Consider the following 15,356-nt stretch of genomic DNA (forward strand, 5'->3'; position numbering starts at 1 on the left):
GACATGTGAAAATTATACGAAATTCAAATTTCAGTGTCCATAAATTAAGTTCTATTGGAACACAACCATGCCCATTCATCTGGTATCATCTATGGCTGCTTTTGTGCCACAATGGCAAAATGGAGTAGTTGTGACCGAGGTGGTCTGCAAAGCCTAAAATATTTACTATTGGTCCCTTGACATAGAAAGTTCTCCAATCCCTGTTTTAAGCTTCTGTACAGCCATGCTCATGACATTGCACACCCTTCCCTCTTCCCACCACAACAAAGCCTTTTTCTCATTCAAAATCCTTTCTCCCCAATCCTTACCTGATTATAATACCTGCTCCCATAATTCTTTCACTATCTCTCAGCATCAGTTAATAAAGCTCAACACAACTTTTTTTTTGTATTTTTAAAGAATTGTTGTATTTTTTAAAAAATGCCTTGAGTATGTGTTTACTGTCTTTCTATTTCATTGTGAAGACCCCAAGTGTTGCGACTGGTCCTTCTGTGTCCTGCATTTCCTTCCATGCACAGAACAATGCTCAAATTTTCATGTCAGATGGATCTGAGTTTGCATTTTGGTTCTACCACTGCCAAGTGTTACAAATTTCCCGATTCTCTTCATTTGCAGAAGGGGTTCGTTGCGAGGATTAAGGAGATGATGTATGAATGGGCCTAAGCCCCAGGAGGTGCTCCGTAAACAGTAGTAATTATTAGTGGATACTGAGTTTTATTTGTAATATAAAATATTACCTTTTGCCCTTAATGAAACTCATAATTATGTAGTGAGAATTAAAAGAGGGAGCAAGTCAGTAGAAGTGAAATTGCATGGTCCAATTGGAGGCCCAAAGAGATTAACCAGAGAAGTTGAAGGCCTCAAATGAGATATTAGACTAATGAGGCTTTAAAAAATTTAACAAACACTTCTTGGTTATGTATTGAGCTCAGCTCTGCCTAGGCCAGAAGACGGACCACTGAAAGATTTTATGGGTCATGTGGATGTGAAAGACAGAAGACCATATTTATCCTGGAGGAGATTTTTATCTAAATTGGAGAAAAGAGATACAGACATGAGCTGTGCTCCTACTTGTCCATATTATTTCTCTTCCCTCTCAGGATGGATGAGTCAGAGTCAGCAATTCCCATAAAAAGTATTGCACATGGAAAGTATTACCGTTATTCTGTGGGGAAATAAGTTTCTAAGTGCAGCAATCTGAAATTAATAACTTTTCTCTGTGGAAACTCTCGACAGCATCTCAAGATGAAGCCAAAGGGTGCAATTTTTACAGCCTCAGATTACCTTCTCTGTCTGCTTGGTTTGTGCCAGGCATGGCGCTGTGAGTCAGAAATTCAGAGTTTTCCCCCTCACTGTACAGTTTGCTTGCCAACTGGAGACCTTGTTTACCAGTAACTCAGTTTCTCAGTTCCTCAATTTATCCACCCATTGAATCAAGGCAAACAATCTCAATTTACTTTCTAAAGGCTTTGGTGAACTTGGAAGAGAAAAAACCAAACATGACAAAGCCTTTGTTAGTACAAAACACTTTGGTTGAGGACATCAGAGGAGTAGTAGGAAAGGGAGATTGGAAGTTGATCAATTTTTTTTCTTTCCAGAGAGAATATTCCCGTGAGAAAGCTCATTACTTACATTATGACAAATATTTGTGTTCACATGCAGGCAGTGTATAGATATTGAGGATGAAAGTAATTTAGGAAAGAAGTAGATGGGAGGTGTAGCACCTTCTTTTCCACAAAAAGCCACAGAGCTGCACACATGCATAAAGATGGCTGTTATTGTTCTAATAGCCCTAGGTGGCAGGACAGACATATTCTTTTTTATTCCTTCTTACATGTAAGTTTGGACAATTTGGACAAAGAAGGCTGGATTTCTACTTTCCATTGATGGGATTTAAAAAAAAAAATTCAAATTAAGCTTCCTTCTCCCCACTTATTTAAGACCACAAGCGAGAACATTATGTTTAGAATGATTCATTGGATTTTATTACCTTTAAAGATTGTTTTTCTGAACAATAACTGAGGGACAGAGTAAGGAGGGGAAAATATGAGACTTGAGTGTCCCACTTAGAGACCTCTCAGCTTGGCATACTGCTAGATTTATTCACTTTCGCAGCATATGTGAGGCTAGCAACTTGGAAGTAGGAACACATATGTAGAAATCTGGATACTTATAAAGAATTCAAGGTGGAGGAAGATGACTACCTATAATTTGTATTGATTACAATTTGCTTCTATATACGGAAACCTCAGGGTGGGTTCAAAACACAACTATGTTCTAAAATTTGTAGTTAACTAAACTTGAACATTAGAAGCTAAAACAATAAGCATATTAATACCAACTGTAGACTACCATGTTGGAAAGGCAATCAAGAAGAAACAGGAATTACAACAAGCTTCAAAGATTTTTTTTCTTTGTTGGACACGTGTGTAGAAGCAATTCCAGATGTCTGGGTGTGATGGAAACAACAGACCATAAATGCCTGCTATAGTATATAGTGATAGATGCTGTGATATCAGAAGATACAAAAGATAAGAGAGAGAGGGACTTGATTATTACCAAGAAAGAAGAGCTGGGAACAGAGCACATCCTTTAGACCTGGGGTCCCTGTGCCGAGAACCTCCTAGACCCAGGGGAAGACCAATGCCAAAGCACATGCAGATCTCCAAGGAACACCGGGCCCACAGACATTGAAAGGAGACACGGACTTTCCCTCAGAGCCGACAGAGAGAGAAAGCCTTCTCCTAGAGCTGGTGCCCTGAATTATTGGACTTTTAGCCTCCTAAACTGTGAGAGAATAAATTTGTTTGTTAAAGACATCCACTTGTGGTATTTCTGTTATAACAGCATGAGATAACTATCTTCACAATGTTTATAATTTATGTTTATGATTTAGTTGTGTGATAATGGTTTAAAAAGCTGGTTTAATCGGCTTGCATGTGAACCTTCAGTAAAATATTTAATCTCTCTAGGCATAATTTCTTCATCTGCAAAACAACTGTATCTCCTTTATGCCAGCTATGTTCGCCTCCTTTCAGCTCTTTTGTGAAGCAAGCTCTTTCCTCCCTCACCGCCTATGTTCCTGTTGCCTGTAAATCTCTTGTTAGGTGTCATCTAGTTGATTCTGACTCATAGCGACCCCGTGTACAACAGAACAAAATACTGCTGGGTCCTGTGCCATCCTCACAATTGTTGCTATGTTTGAGCCCACTGTTGCAGCCACTGTGTCAATCCATCTTGTTGAGGGTCTTCCTCTTTTTCATTGACCCTCCGCTTTACCAAGCATGATGTCCTTCTCCAGAGACTGGTCCTGCCTGATAACATGTCCAAAGTTCTTAAGACCAAGTTTTGCCATCCTGGCTTCTAAGGAGCATTCTGGCTATACTTCTTCCACAGCAGATTTGTTCGTTCTTCTTGCAGTCCATGGAATATTCAGTACTCTTTGCCAACACTATAATTCAAATGCATCAATTCTTTGGTTTTCCTTATTCCAGCTTTTGAATGCCTATGAGGCGATTGAAAATACCATTGCTTTAGTCAGGCGTGGCTTAGTCCTCAAAGTGACATCTTTGCTTTCTAAAGAGGCCTTTTGCAGCAGATTTGCCCAATGCAATGCGTTGTTTGATTTCTGGACTGCTGCTTCCATGGGCTTTGATTGTGGATCCAGTAAAATGAAATTCTTGACAACTTCAATATTTTCTTTGTTTATCACGATGTTGCTTATTGGTCTAGTTGTGAGGATTTTTTCTTTATGTTGAAGTGTAATCCATACTGAAGGCTGTGGTCTTTGATCTTCATCAGTAAGTGCTTCAAGTCCTCTTCATTTTCAGCAAGGAAGGTTGTGTCATCTGCATACCACAGGTTGTTAATGAGTCTTAAAGTTCTTAGCATGGCTAGTATCTTTTGAGTTTTGGGTTACATGTCACCTCCTCAGAGAACTTTGATTCAGAACATATGGCCCTTGGATCCACTGATGGGGCTGTTAAAACACTAGAGGACTGCATAAACATGAGGATGCTATTATTATCACAGGTTTTGAGATGTAAGGGACCTCAGAGGTCCCATGAATCTAAGGTAAGCAAACTTTTTTGTGACAGGCCAGACAGTATTTTAGGCCTTGCTGGCCATACTAAACAAATGGAAGCATTTGTATTCCAACAAAAGTTTACATTTAGAAACTGAAATTTGAATTTCATATACTTTTCATGGTCACAATGGCGGACCGGATTTGGCCCCTGCGCTGTCATTGGCTGACCCCTGATCTATGAAGATGGCGTCCTGCCACAGTACATAAAAGCCAAGGCTCTGCAGCCCGAGACCAGGGTAATCGTTGGAAGATTGTCAACCTCTTTGAGCACCAGCGACTTCCACTAAAATTGGACTGTCATGGAGTTGAAGAGGCTTCGATGAGAAAACGTGGATGAAGTCCAGTGCCTGGCACAGGGGCTCATTACCAGCACTGCCCTATCTGGGGAGTTGCCCCTGTTACTAACTAGTTTTTAAACCGAATCTAAGACAACACTTGACCCTCCGAGGTGCTGGTCGGAGGGGCGGAGCCCAACCCGGACGGGGCCGCGGCGCAGGGCGAGGCCAGCCGGGCTGCGCGAGGGCGGCGGCGCAGGGCGGGAGCCGGGGGCGGGGCGGCGGCTTAGCCGCCGCAGCGGCGTCGTCGTCGTCGTTGTCGTCTTCCCCGCCTCCTCCCGAGGGGCCGCGTCTGAGCCTCGGTGGCGGCGGCGGCAGCGGCGGTAATCGCAGCTGGAGGACAGCGTCTCGCCCGAGAGCAGCGGCGGCCATCGAGACCCACCGAGGCGCGTCCCCCTCGGCTTCCCGGCCCTCCTCGGCCACAGCGCCCGCTCACCTCGCTCGCTCCTTCGCCCTCCTCCGCGTCCGGCTGCGCCATGGCGTTGGCGGCGGCGGCGCTGGCCGCAGTCGAGCCGGCCTGCGGCAGCCGGTACCAGCAGGTTAGCAGCGTTCGGGTCCCGCCCCAGTTCCCGCTCCTGCCCTTCCCGCCAGCCGTCTCGAGCAGCGCTGGCCCGCCCTGCGGCCAACCCGACGTCGGGGCTTGGCAGGCCGCGCTGGGCCTGGGCCGGTCGGTCGGGCCTGGGGTAGGATCCGACGCCGCCGCAGGCCCGGTCCGTCCCTCCGCGACCCCAGGCGGGACCCGGGGTGTGGAAAAACCTCCACCCGGCCTGGCTTACCGCATTTCCTGCCACTCTCTGGAGGCATCGACCTGGGGGCATTCATTTCCTTTCCCCTTTTTCCGCCCTCGGGTTGATGTCATTGGAAAGGAAAGGAAAAAAAAAAAAGGAATCATAAAATGGATGGAAATAAAAACAGGGTGGACAGGGATTAAAATTGGGGCTACTGCCGCCGACAGCTCATCACAGCGAGATGCAATTACTCAGGGTTTCAGAGCCTGGTCTGTGTTTGTCGAAACCCATCCCCCTCGCCTCCGTTTTAAGACAAAAGTAAAAAATGAAGAGTCAAGTTCGCAGTTAGCGGTAGATTTGGAAAAGGCGATATGTAGGTGTGATGATGCCTCAAAACGTCGAATTACGGTGAAGGCTGCAGGGCGTGTGCGTGTGTGTGTTTTACACGCCGGGAAATGACTTTTTAAGGATTTAATAGCATAACTGGGAAAGAAATGTATAGGGGTATTGTAGTATTATCTTGGGTATGATTTATAAATTGAGGCCTCAGGGAAAACAGCTGCTTGTTTTTCTCGCTACTGTCTGTAGCCGGGTTTCCCCCGGAAATTTAGAGGGACCTGCTGCAGGGTTTTTAAGAGGTATTTAATCTAACAAATCGTAGTTGTGGGAATCGAGCTAGGGAGTAACTAATGTTGATTGGAGCCGCAAGTACCTGCTTTGCGTTTTGTCGTATTTCAAATGCTTTCAGTATAATTTGCATGCAAATGTCAGTCGTGCTCTTTTATGGAATCAAGTGTCCTGTCTTAGATGTTGTACAATTTTATGTTTTAGAAATAAGGGAAACCAGTATGATCAAAGCATGTAGATGAACGCTGGTGTGTCAGTTACTGGTTTATTTTGCTGTCATCAGCCTTGTGTTGTAATTTCCTCCTCCCCACGGCTCGGACTCCTGAGATGACTGTTTAAGAATTTAGCTTCTTGCTTTCATAAGTACGCCCGAATATGGCAGTGCAGCCTAGTTCTTAGATGTCTTCAGAGCCAGAGGTCTGGCACATGCTTTTTTGTATGACCTTGGGCAAGGCTCTGGGTTCACTACCTTAAAATGAGAATGACGGATGTCACTTAACTGTCACGAAGGTGTGTGCGTATTATACTAACCCCATAGTGTCATCTGATTCATTCTTTTCATCCTGACTTGGATAAGGCAAACAAGACAAAGCTGTCGTTTTTCTTTATACTGCCATCTTCTTGAGCTGTTAGGTAATGCTATCATACGGCTGGAATAAGAAAAATTTGGTGAGGTATCAAAATTATGTATGTCTCTGTTTAGTATTTAATAGCTTTAAATATACAGAATTGAGGAGGTGTATCAGGGACAGGCCATCTTTATTTTATTCTTTTTAAAATCATTATTTTGAAGAAATAATCTTCCTAGAAAAATTGTAAAATATATACAAGCAAAACAAGCCCCAAAACAACCCAAACTCTGTCATCCATAGATAACCAAGGTTAATATTTTTATATGTATCTTTATGAACTTACAACTATGTAAATATACACAAGCATAGTCAGTGTACATGTGTACAGATAAGGATAGCTAATATTGATTGAACATTTACTATGCACTAAGCACAGTACTAAGTGCTTTACATCCATATCTCATTTAATCCTGACAAAACCCTCATGAGCTAGCTCCTATTATTCTCTTTGTATAGATGAGAACATCAAGACTCAAAGAGGCTCAGGAACTTAAGGTCACATAGCTTTTAAGTAGTGATTACTCAGGGTTTCGGAGCCTGGTCTGTGTTTGTTGAAACCCATCCCCCTCGCCTTCGTTGTTAAGACAAAAGTAAAAAATGAAGCAAGAGACAAGTCTGCAGTTAGCGGTAGATTTGGAAAATCTTCTTAAATCACAGATTCATGGTCCAAATAGAGGCATATGCATTAGCAGATATATACATATACATATATATTCTTATGCACCCATGCATACATATACAGGCACATCTTAAAACACCCATGTGCAGTCTCATAGACCCCCCCATCGCTTGCATACACTTTTGCACATGTGCACGTGTATGCTTATGTACCCACACGTGCTCTTGTACATCATATTCTTGGATATGTGTTTTCACAAATTTGCATGTATGTGTATTCATGCACACATGTATGTACAAAGGCTGATTTAGGAAATAATATTAGAGCAATGTCTGCCCTAATCCAAGGAAATATCACAGAACAGACAAAAGTGGAAAAATGGACAAGCATGCTGCCACAGCCATGTCTGCTCAAGTCCAAAGAATATTACAGAATAGACAAGAATGGGAAAACGGACAAGCATGCTGCCGCGGCCGTGTCTACCTGAGTCCGAGGAGCGTTACAGAGCCATCAGTATATATTAACTTTACAAATGGGCAAAACCATTGAAAGCTTAGCCTTTTCAGATTGGCTAGAAACTGTGATCCTACATTTTGAAGTGTCTTTCGTAACAGTCATTGGTACAGATTTCAGTAACGGGAGTCAAGAGGGTCTTCATTGGTCCAACAAATTTCTATTCACTAAATGCTAATAGAAAAAGGATAGAAAGTCTTTTGTGTTCTGTTTGATTGGCTTCATGTGAAAGTTTCCCTAAAAGATATTTTCCAAGATTATCTTAGCTATTGTCTTTATACCTCAGGGCCCAGTTGATGTATCCTTGTGAGTCTTTGTGAGCCCAGCTCCAGCTGGGTCAGATTCACTATGCTCAAGGACAGGGACTAATAACTCCAATATTATTTCCTAAATCATTCCCTCCTTTTGATTGGAGATTGGAGGTAACACACTGATGATCAATATATGGACTTAGTCGAGCTCCTAGATGGCTGCCATTGCAAGCTCTTTAAACTCACGGTGCTGGTTTTCCACCGGATGCCATCTGGTTCTTCACCAGGATCTTAAGTAAGAGCAACGTTCTCATCAATTGTATTGTCGGAGTGAGCAGACGCAATGTACATCAGCATTTTGGCCCGAGGCCTTCTTTTGCTTTTTAGGTGCGTAAGACAATAGAGGATAAATTTTATTATGCCCAGTACTGTCAGGATGTAGACTAAGAATATACTATTCCTTGCAGTAGTGATTTAGCTCATATACTTATTCCTGATGGTAACCAACCAAACAAATCTGGTGTTTGTAAGAGTATTACAGTGGGTAACCAAGTAGCTTGTTGTCTAATTCTATGTATATCTTGTCTACAGTACAGACTACACTTTCTTGGACTAATTAAAAAAAAAACTAAGGTTATTTTGTTATCTCATGTCGGCTTGGCTTATGAGATCAGAGCTCACTGTTGTGCTTCCATCCCACTAACAATTTTGTCTGCTGTTTGTCCCATAGTGAGTGACAAATTTTCTTAAAGATTTCTCCAATTCAGATATACCATAAGTAGGAATTAAAGCTATCAACCATATCCTGAATGTTGGACCGATAGATTTTCTTCTGACTTTCGTTTTACAATTTTAACATTACCTTTTCAGTATTTATTAGCATTATTACTATGAATATCTAAAGATAATCCTAAAGTTCTCAAAGTGCATTGCCTACACATTTGTCAGGAATCTAGACAAGTGATTGCCCACGTAAATTCACTATCAGTTGGAAAGGGATCATCTAAATTAGTATAGTTGGATCTACCACACAGAAAGATATATCCATAAAGAGCACTCAAAGTTTGTCTAGAGAACACAGAATGTATAGAAAAGTTTACATGTGACAAAGAAGTTTTCATTAGAGAACTAATGATTAGCAGGATAATACAGGATGGACCTCTCCTGTTGGAGGTCTTCAGTTAGTCTATTTAAAACATACTAAGTGTTCTCCCTGAGGGCAAGCTGTCCCTCCTTGGTCTATGTATTAATAGTCATGGGACACTTTCTCAGAAGCAGAAATGGAACCTAAGACAAAATGGAGTCGGAGCCATGAGGTTGATCTCCTCTGAGAATCTGGTTTCTTTAAGATACATAATTTTCTGCATCTAAGAGGGTGACAGTTTGATTGCAAACATTAGACAGGTCTTTCATACGACATTGTCTTAAAGACTGATTAAACTAATTATTAATTTACCCTAAACATAACTTTCAGTCTGATCTTTGAAGTTAGTTTCCTAAAACAGACTGAATTCTTAAAAAAAAAAAAAAAAGAAGAAGAAGCACAATGCCCAGAGCAAAATGGTCTTACTGGTTTATCTGGACCATTGTTTGACTCAAAGTGGCCTCAGGAACCATTTTTTTTCTCAAAGCTTGAGGTTCAAAAGGACACCCGAAGGCAATATCCTGTGTAGTTTACCCTAACCTCCCTGAAAGCCAGAAATCTGGATTCCAGGAGATTACATCTCCTTCATAGTTGGCTCCTTTGGCTCATGATCTCGCTGTAGAATCTTTTATCAAAAATGCTCAGTAAATGGTAATTGGGCATCATCTGTTTTTTAAGATTCCAGGCACCATACAGCAAACTAGGAAGTAGACTAGAAACACTAACAATAATATTAGGCCACGTGTCTGAAGTAACCAATAAAACCATGACCCCAAAGTCTTTGAACCAAGGAAACAAATCTTATGCAGTGTTTGTGTATACATAAGCAACATTAGTGACTTTTTCATGTGCCTCAACAGCAGCTACATTCTGCAAACCCTCAGATTATTAATATAAATACAGCAACATTTATCTGTTAAGGCACAAAACTGTTTCTTGGGAGAACTAATAAGAAATGTAATGCTGTTCTGTTTTGTAAAATCGTAGCTCAAATTTCAGATACTTCTCTGGTTATGATATTTACAACTTTGCTAAGTTTACCAACAGGAACTTCTAATTCAAGAGTTATAATAGCTAAACCCATCTGTTACATAATTTAGGAGAAAGGAAAATAGTTTCTTATATCCAGAAATTAGGACCTTAACACATAAGCAGTATTCCCACATAAAACCCATAGTATCATTTTGTGTACTCAGTCTTATGTAATTAATTTCTGTTCCACGTGATTCTGGATCAGCAGTCTGTGAACTCATCAACTTTTGCGTAAGAGTTCTGGAAATCTCGACTGAGTATAGTCACCGTCCTGTTAGCAAGTCCAATATAGTCCATCTTTTTGTTGAGATATTTTAGCCAGATGTTTTCAGCAAATCAGCAAAGTAAAAACTTATCTACAGTTGACAAAACTTAATATGGCCATGATTAATTCATAAACATAATATTCTTAATAGTGAAAGACCTGATAGAAATTAATTACAAGCTCAGTGTAAAGGCCAAATAACATCAGTCAAAAAAAACTTTAGGTAAAAATATTTCGAAATATAACCATTAAGCATATTCAAAGAGCTTCAAATATAATACATAATAATTTTGAGACAAAATACCATATAGTCAGGATATGTTAAGAATATACCAAGATTATCAAATCTCTGAATACCTGAATTGTAATTAAAAAAACCCATAGGTAAATGATGTGAATTCCTCTATCAAACTATTGGCTTTGATAATCCTAGATTCAAAAAGATTAAGTTGTGACCAAGTTAACAATGAAGAAATAATAATATTATAGGTCACTGTGAAACACTTCAGTTATTTAACTAAAAATCTTAAAGTAAAAACCTTAGCTTTCTTTTCTAAAAGTCATACGGCTTGATATTTAGGCTCAGGAATCTTATTCTAATGAGAGGGAATAAATTAACCTTTCAACTCAGAAATCAAATCAAATTTTGTCATTCCAACAGCGAGAACCTAATTCTTTGTTTTATATGCTACTTAACATTAAAACTCCTAAAAATCTCGTAAATTAAACCATTAAACTTTAGTCAGACAGATAAAATTTTGACCATTATCAAATAAATTTCTTTTTCAATAAACCTCTTAAATGTTGCTTTTGTTGCATATCTCTTATAGTTCATCCCTTTAAATGGCAAAAATGAACACATTCATTAGCAGACTTAAATATATACATCTGTCTATCCTTTTTCTTGTGGCATAAAAAGCCAGAGTATATAAGCTTAAATTATGACAAATATCTGTTAACTCAATTTGACATCAGTAAGTTACCTAAAATGTCTTTGGAAGCCTGTATACCATAAAATGTAACTGTTGTTGAAAGAAAAGTCTATTTAAACATTCTAAGACTTCATTCAACTTTTACTACTTCTTATATTTTTCCCAATCTAATTTTAGTCCTTAAAGATTTTATCAACTGGCTTTGGAAAACACAAAGTATCTGCTCAGTTGACCAATTCATTAATATGGATATAACTTTAAGTGTCTGGCTAGGAGTGGAAACATTTTTCCAGGCCGCTTCACGTGTGTCTTCTTGTAATTTCTATTGTTTGACTTCTTAGAGTTCCCCTATAATAGAACTTGTTCACAGTTCTATGGTTGGGATCCGCCCAATTTCTGATAACTATAGCAAAGCAGCAATTTTTCTTATCTTTTGTCTTCAAAGGGTCTCCGCCTAGCTGGAAAGGGTCTTTGAAAAGCTTCCCTAGAGCTATTCGACCTTGGAGACTGGGGCCTGGGGGGGCCTGATTTTGCCCTGCCCTCACTCTCTTGACTCATGGAAGACATTTACATATGTTTAAATTGACCTAGGAATTTTGAAGGACAAAAGATAACTAATTTCGTTTTTACTGTTCTGGAACTGCTACTTTTATTTTAAGACAAAACTATCCCTTTTTCTTAAATAAAACACGTTTCATATAATATCTAGCTTAAGTTACTTAGAAAGGTTTCACTTTTAAGATTGACATAGTACAAAACAGAAAGATCTTAGTGTACTTTTAAAATAGACCAATTTATATGAAAATTTCTCCAAGTAGCTATTACAAGTTTAAATCGTAAGACAGACACAGATGCAGTTTTTTCTAAATGAAGAAAGAACTGAGGTTCTCTCACCAGCCTTACAAAAACAGCAATTCTCAGCCATAGCCACCAACCTGATACAAGACACAATGCTCTAGACCAGAAGCAAGCTCTCAGGACAAAAGGAGACAGAAAGACCACATAAACTCACCAGATAATACCACACAAAACAGGGATATGGGGATCTTAGTTTCTTTAAGTGTATATAGCAATTTTTGGTAAGATCAACTCAATTCAACAGACAAAACAGGTTCTAGATAAAACTTATTAATTTGCCAGAGCCTCAGATTGAGGAATATTAGACCTTTTGACAAAACCTGAGCATCAAGCAAAATTTCCCTAAAGGAAAGAACGGACAACACAAATGAAAGCTCATTTTCCCAAAGTGGCCACTGAAATTCCAAATTACTTCTAATATACTCAGTTTATAGTGTTTTTAAATATGAACCCCAAACCAGTGTCTTAGTACGTTTATCGAAGATGTTAAGCTCTAAGGTTCAAGATTTTGGTTTCCTTCTTTTTAAACTTAATTTATTCTGCTGGCTAGAGACCTAGTCTCTCATTTTAGACCTTAAGTAGATTAGTTCTTCCAATTGGAATGTACTTTCAAGCTACTGATGATTTTAATTTTAACATTGTGATTCTTTATTGAGAAACCGTATCATAAAGCAGGTATGGAACTACCACTTCTCCCTCAAATTTCATAACAGAGGCCAGGAGCTGCCACCTTCCCGAATATTTGGCAAAACAGGCAAGAGCTGCCACCTCTCCCTGCAAATTTGGCAAGAAGAGCATTCTTTTCCAGGTTTTCTCTGAGCCACAAAAAGGCCTGAATTTTTTTTTTTTTTTTAATTCAGATGAAGGCTTACAGAACAAATAGTTTCTCATGAAACAGTAGTACACATATTGTTTTGTGACATTGGTTAACAACCCCACAACATGTCAACCCTCTAACTTCTCAACATTTTTTTTTTTGGTGAAGATACACATAGCCAAAGATACACCACTTCAAAAATTTCTACATGCACAGTTCAGTGACATTCACTACGCTCTTCCAATTGTGCTGCTATTCTCACTTAAGATGAAGGCTTACAGAACAAAATAGTTTCTCATTTAACAGTTACTACACATGTTGCCCTATGACAATGGTTAACAATCTTACAACACATCAACAATATCCTTACTCAACCTTGGGTTCCCTATCACCAGCTTCCTTGTCCCCTTCTGCCTTCTGGCCTTTGTCACTGGACTGCTGTCGCTCATTAGTCCCATTTGGTTTTACAGGGCTGTCCACTCCCAGGCTGAACAGTGAACCTCAGAGATAATTTCACCACTGAGCTAAAAGGGTGTCTGGGGGCCGTACTCTTGGGGTTTCTCCAGTCTCCTTTAGGCCACTAAATCTGGTCTTTTTTTTGTGAGTTAGAAGTCCTTCTCCAGCTCTGTCCGGAACCCTCTGTTGTGATCCTGGTCAGAGCAGTCAGTGGTGGTAGCCGGGCACCATCTAAAAAAGGCCTGAATTTTGCAGCTTATAGTAACTCAAAGCTCTTTGAAAATAGAATTACCTCTTTAATGTTTCAAACACCCGAATCCGGATCTAAACTGCAGTTCACTTAAAGAGTTACTAAATGTCACTCAACCAAATGGTCAAGCAAAAATCTAAGAAAGATTCTCCTTAATCAAACGACCGGTTTTTTAAACAAATATGCCAAACAAAACTTAAGAAAACATGAGAGAGAACAAAAAAGAGTAAGCAAAGGCTCGTTTTCCGAGAGCACTCACCCTGTCGGTGTTGAAGGGACATAGAGTGGGAACACGTGGGTCCAGAAGATAGGCCCTCTCTTTGTTAGCTTCTGCTCCACAGTCCATGTCTCCTCGAGGTCGACTGGATTCATAGCTTCAGAATCTTGACGACTACGCCATTAACTGTTGTAGGGGAAGAACATCACAAAGTTTAGTAAAGCAAAAAGAAAGTGTTATTTGGCATATATTCAAAAGGACAAAAGTGGGAAGCAGACAAGCATGCTGCCAGAGCTAGAATGTCTGCCCAAATCCAAGGAAATATCACAGAACAGACAAAAGTGGGAAAACGGACAAGCATGCTGCCAGAGCTAGAGTGTCTACCTGAATCCAGGGAAATATCACAGAACAGACAAAAGTGGGAAGCATGCTTGTCTGCTTCCCACTTTTGTCCTTTTGAATATATGCTGAATAAAACTTTTCTTTTTGCTTTACTGAACTTCGTAATGTTCTGCCCCTGCAACAAGGCACACATAGATATATAATAAACATGGGTTCATATTTTAATACAAATTTGTGACATGCTTTTTTATGTAATATAAATAGCTTTCTATATGGGTATTTTTAATGTCTGCATAGTATATAATTGTATGACTGAACCATAATTTAATTAATCAATTGTCTATTCATAGTCACTAAAGATGTTTATAATTTTTTTTATTTACTGAAGATTCTTTTACATATATCTTCAACTGTTTCCTTAGTATACATTTCTAGATGTGAAAATGCTTGGTCAAAGAATATACATATTTAAAAGGCCTTTGAATTACACTATGTTGGTATATTGTCCAGGCAGCTTGATAGGAGCATGATTATCTGGTTGTCATAAAAGGTGTTCTGACTTCTGTGTAATCTGGTTAATCAAATTGAGCTGGCCTTCTAGCCTGATAAATGTGATGGAAGACTGATTCGTTTACAAATGCAAACATGGTGTTTTGTGGTCTTTTTATTGTTCGTACAATACGTGCACAGCTTGAATTTGGCATCGTGACAGAATGCACAGAAAGGCTGGGCTCATAGGTTCCCTTCAGCTTTATTTTTTAATCTTCTTGCATTTTGAAACTGAGATTGTACATCCAAACTTATGGAACAGTGTTTCAGAAAGGTCTTTGTAGGCCCTTAGCCCAGTATTGAGAAACCTCTTATGTTTTGCTCTCTCTGAGGACATTGACTTCTGTTCATCCATTCTAGGCCCTCTTTGTCTCATTTTAATACATCTTTGCCTATATCATGAATTTTACCAAATACTTCTTTTTTTTTTTTATTGTACTTCACTTGAAGGCTTACAGAACAAATAGTTTCTCATGAAACAGTAGTACGCATGTTGTCTTATGACTTTGGTTAACAACCCCACAACATATTAACCCTCTAACTTCTCAACATTTTTTTTTTTGGTGAAGATACACATAGCCAAAGATACACCATTTCAAAAATTTCTACATGCACAGTTCAGTGACACTGACTACGCTCTTCCAATTGTGCTGCTATTCTCACTTAAGATGAAGGCTTACAGAACAAAATAGTTTTTCATTT

General features: G+C 39.5%; 1 protein-coding gene across 3 annotated transcripts in view; it reads left to right on the forward strand.

Moving 5' to 3' along the window:
- The first annotated feature begins 4,687 nt into the window (after positions 1-4,687).
- Positions 4,688-15,356, forward strand: part of NDFIP1 (Nedd4 family interacting protein 1) — a 74,323-nt gene continuing 63,654 nt past the window's right edge. The window contains exon 1 of one of the 3 annotated variants that reach the window (XM_004381130.2): positions 4,688-4,961. In XM_004381130.2, coding sequence (XP_004381187.1) covers positions 4,899-4,961 — 63 coding nt within the window. In that variant the 5' untranslated portion in view covers positions 4,688-4,898. The remainder of the gene's footprint in view (positions 4,962-15,356) is intronic. The other 2 variants (XR_002824816.1, XM_023735638.1) reach the window with 2 other exon arrangements.

This window comes from Trichechus manatus, unplaced genomic scaffold, assembly GCF_000243295.1.
Source record: "Trichechus manatus latirostris isolate Lorelei unplaced genomic scaffold, TriManLat1.0 scaffold00080, whole genome shotgun sequence".
In the NCBI taxonomy this organism is placed as follows: domain Eukaryota; kingdom Metazoa; phylum Chordata; class Mammalia; order Sirenia; family Trichechidae; genus Trichechus; species Trichechus manatus.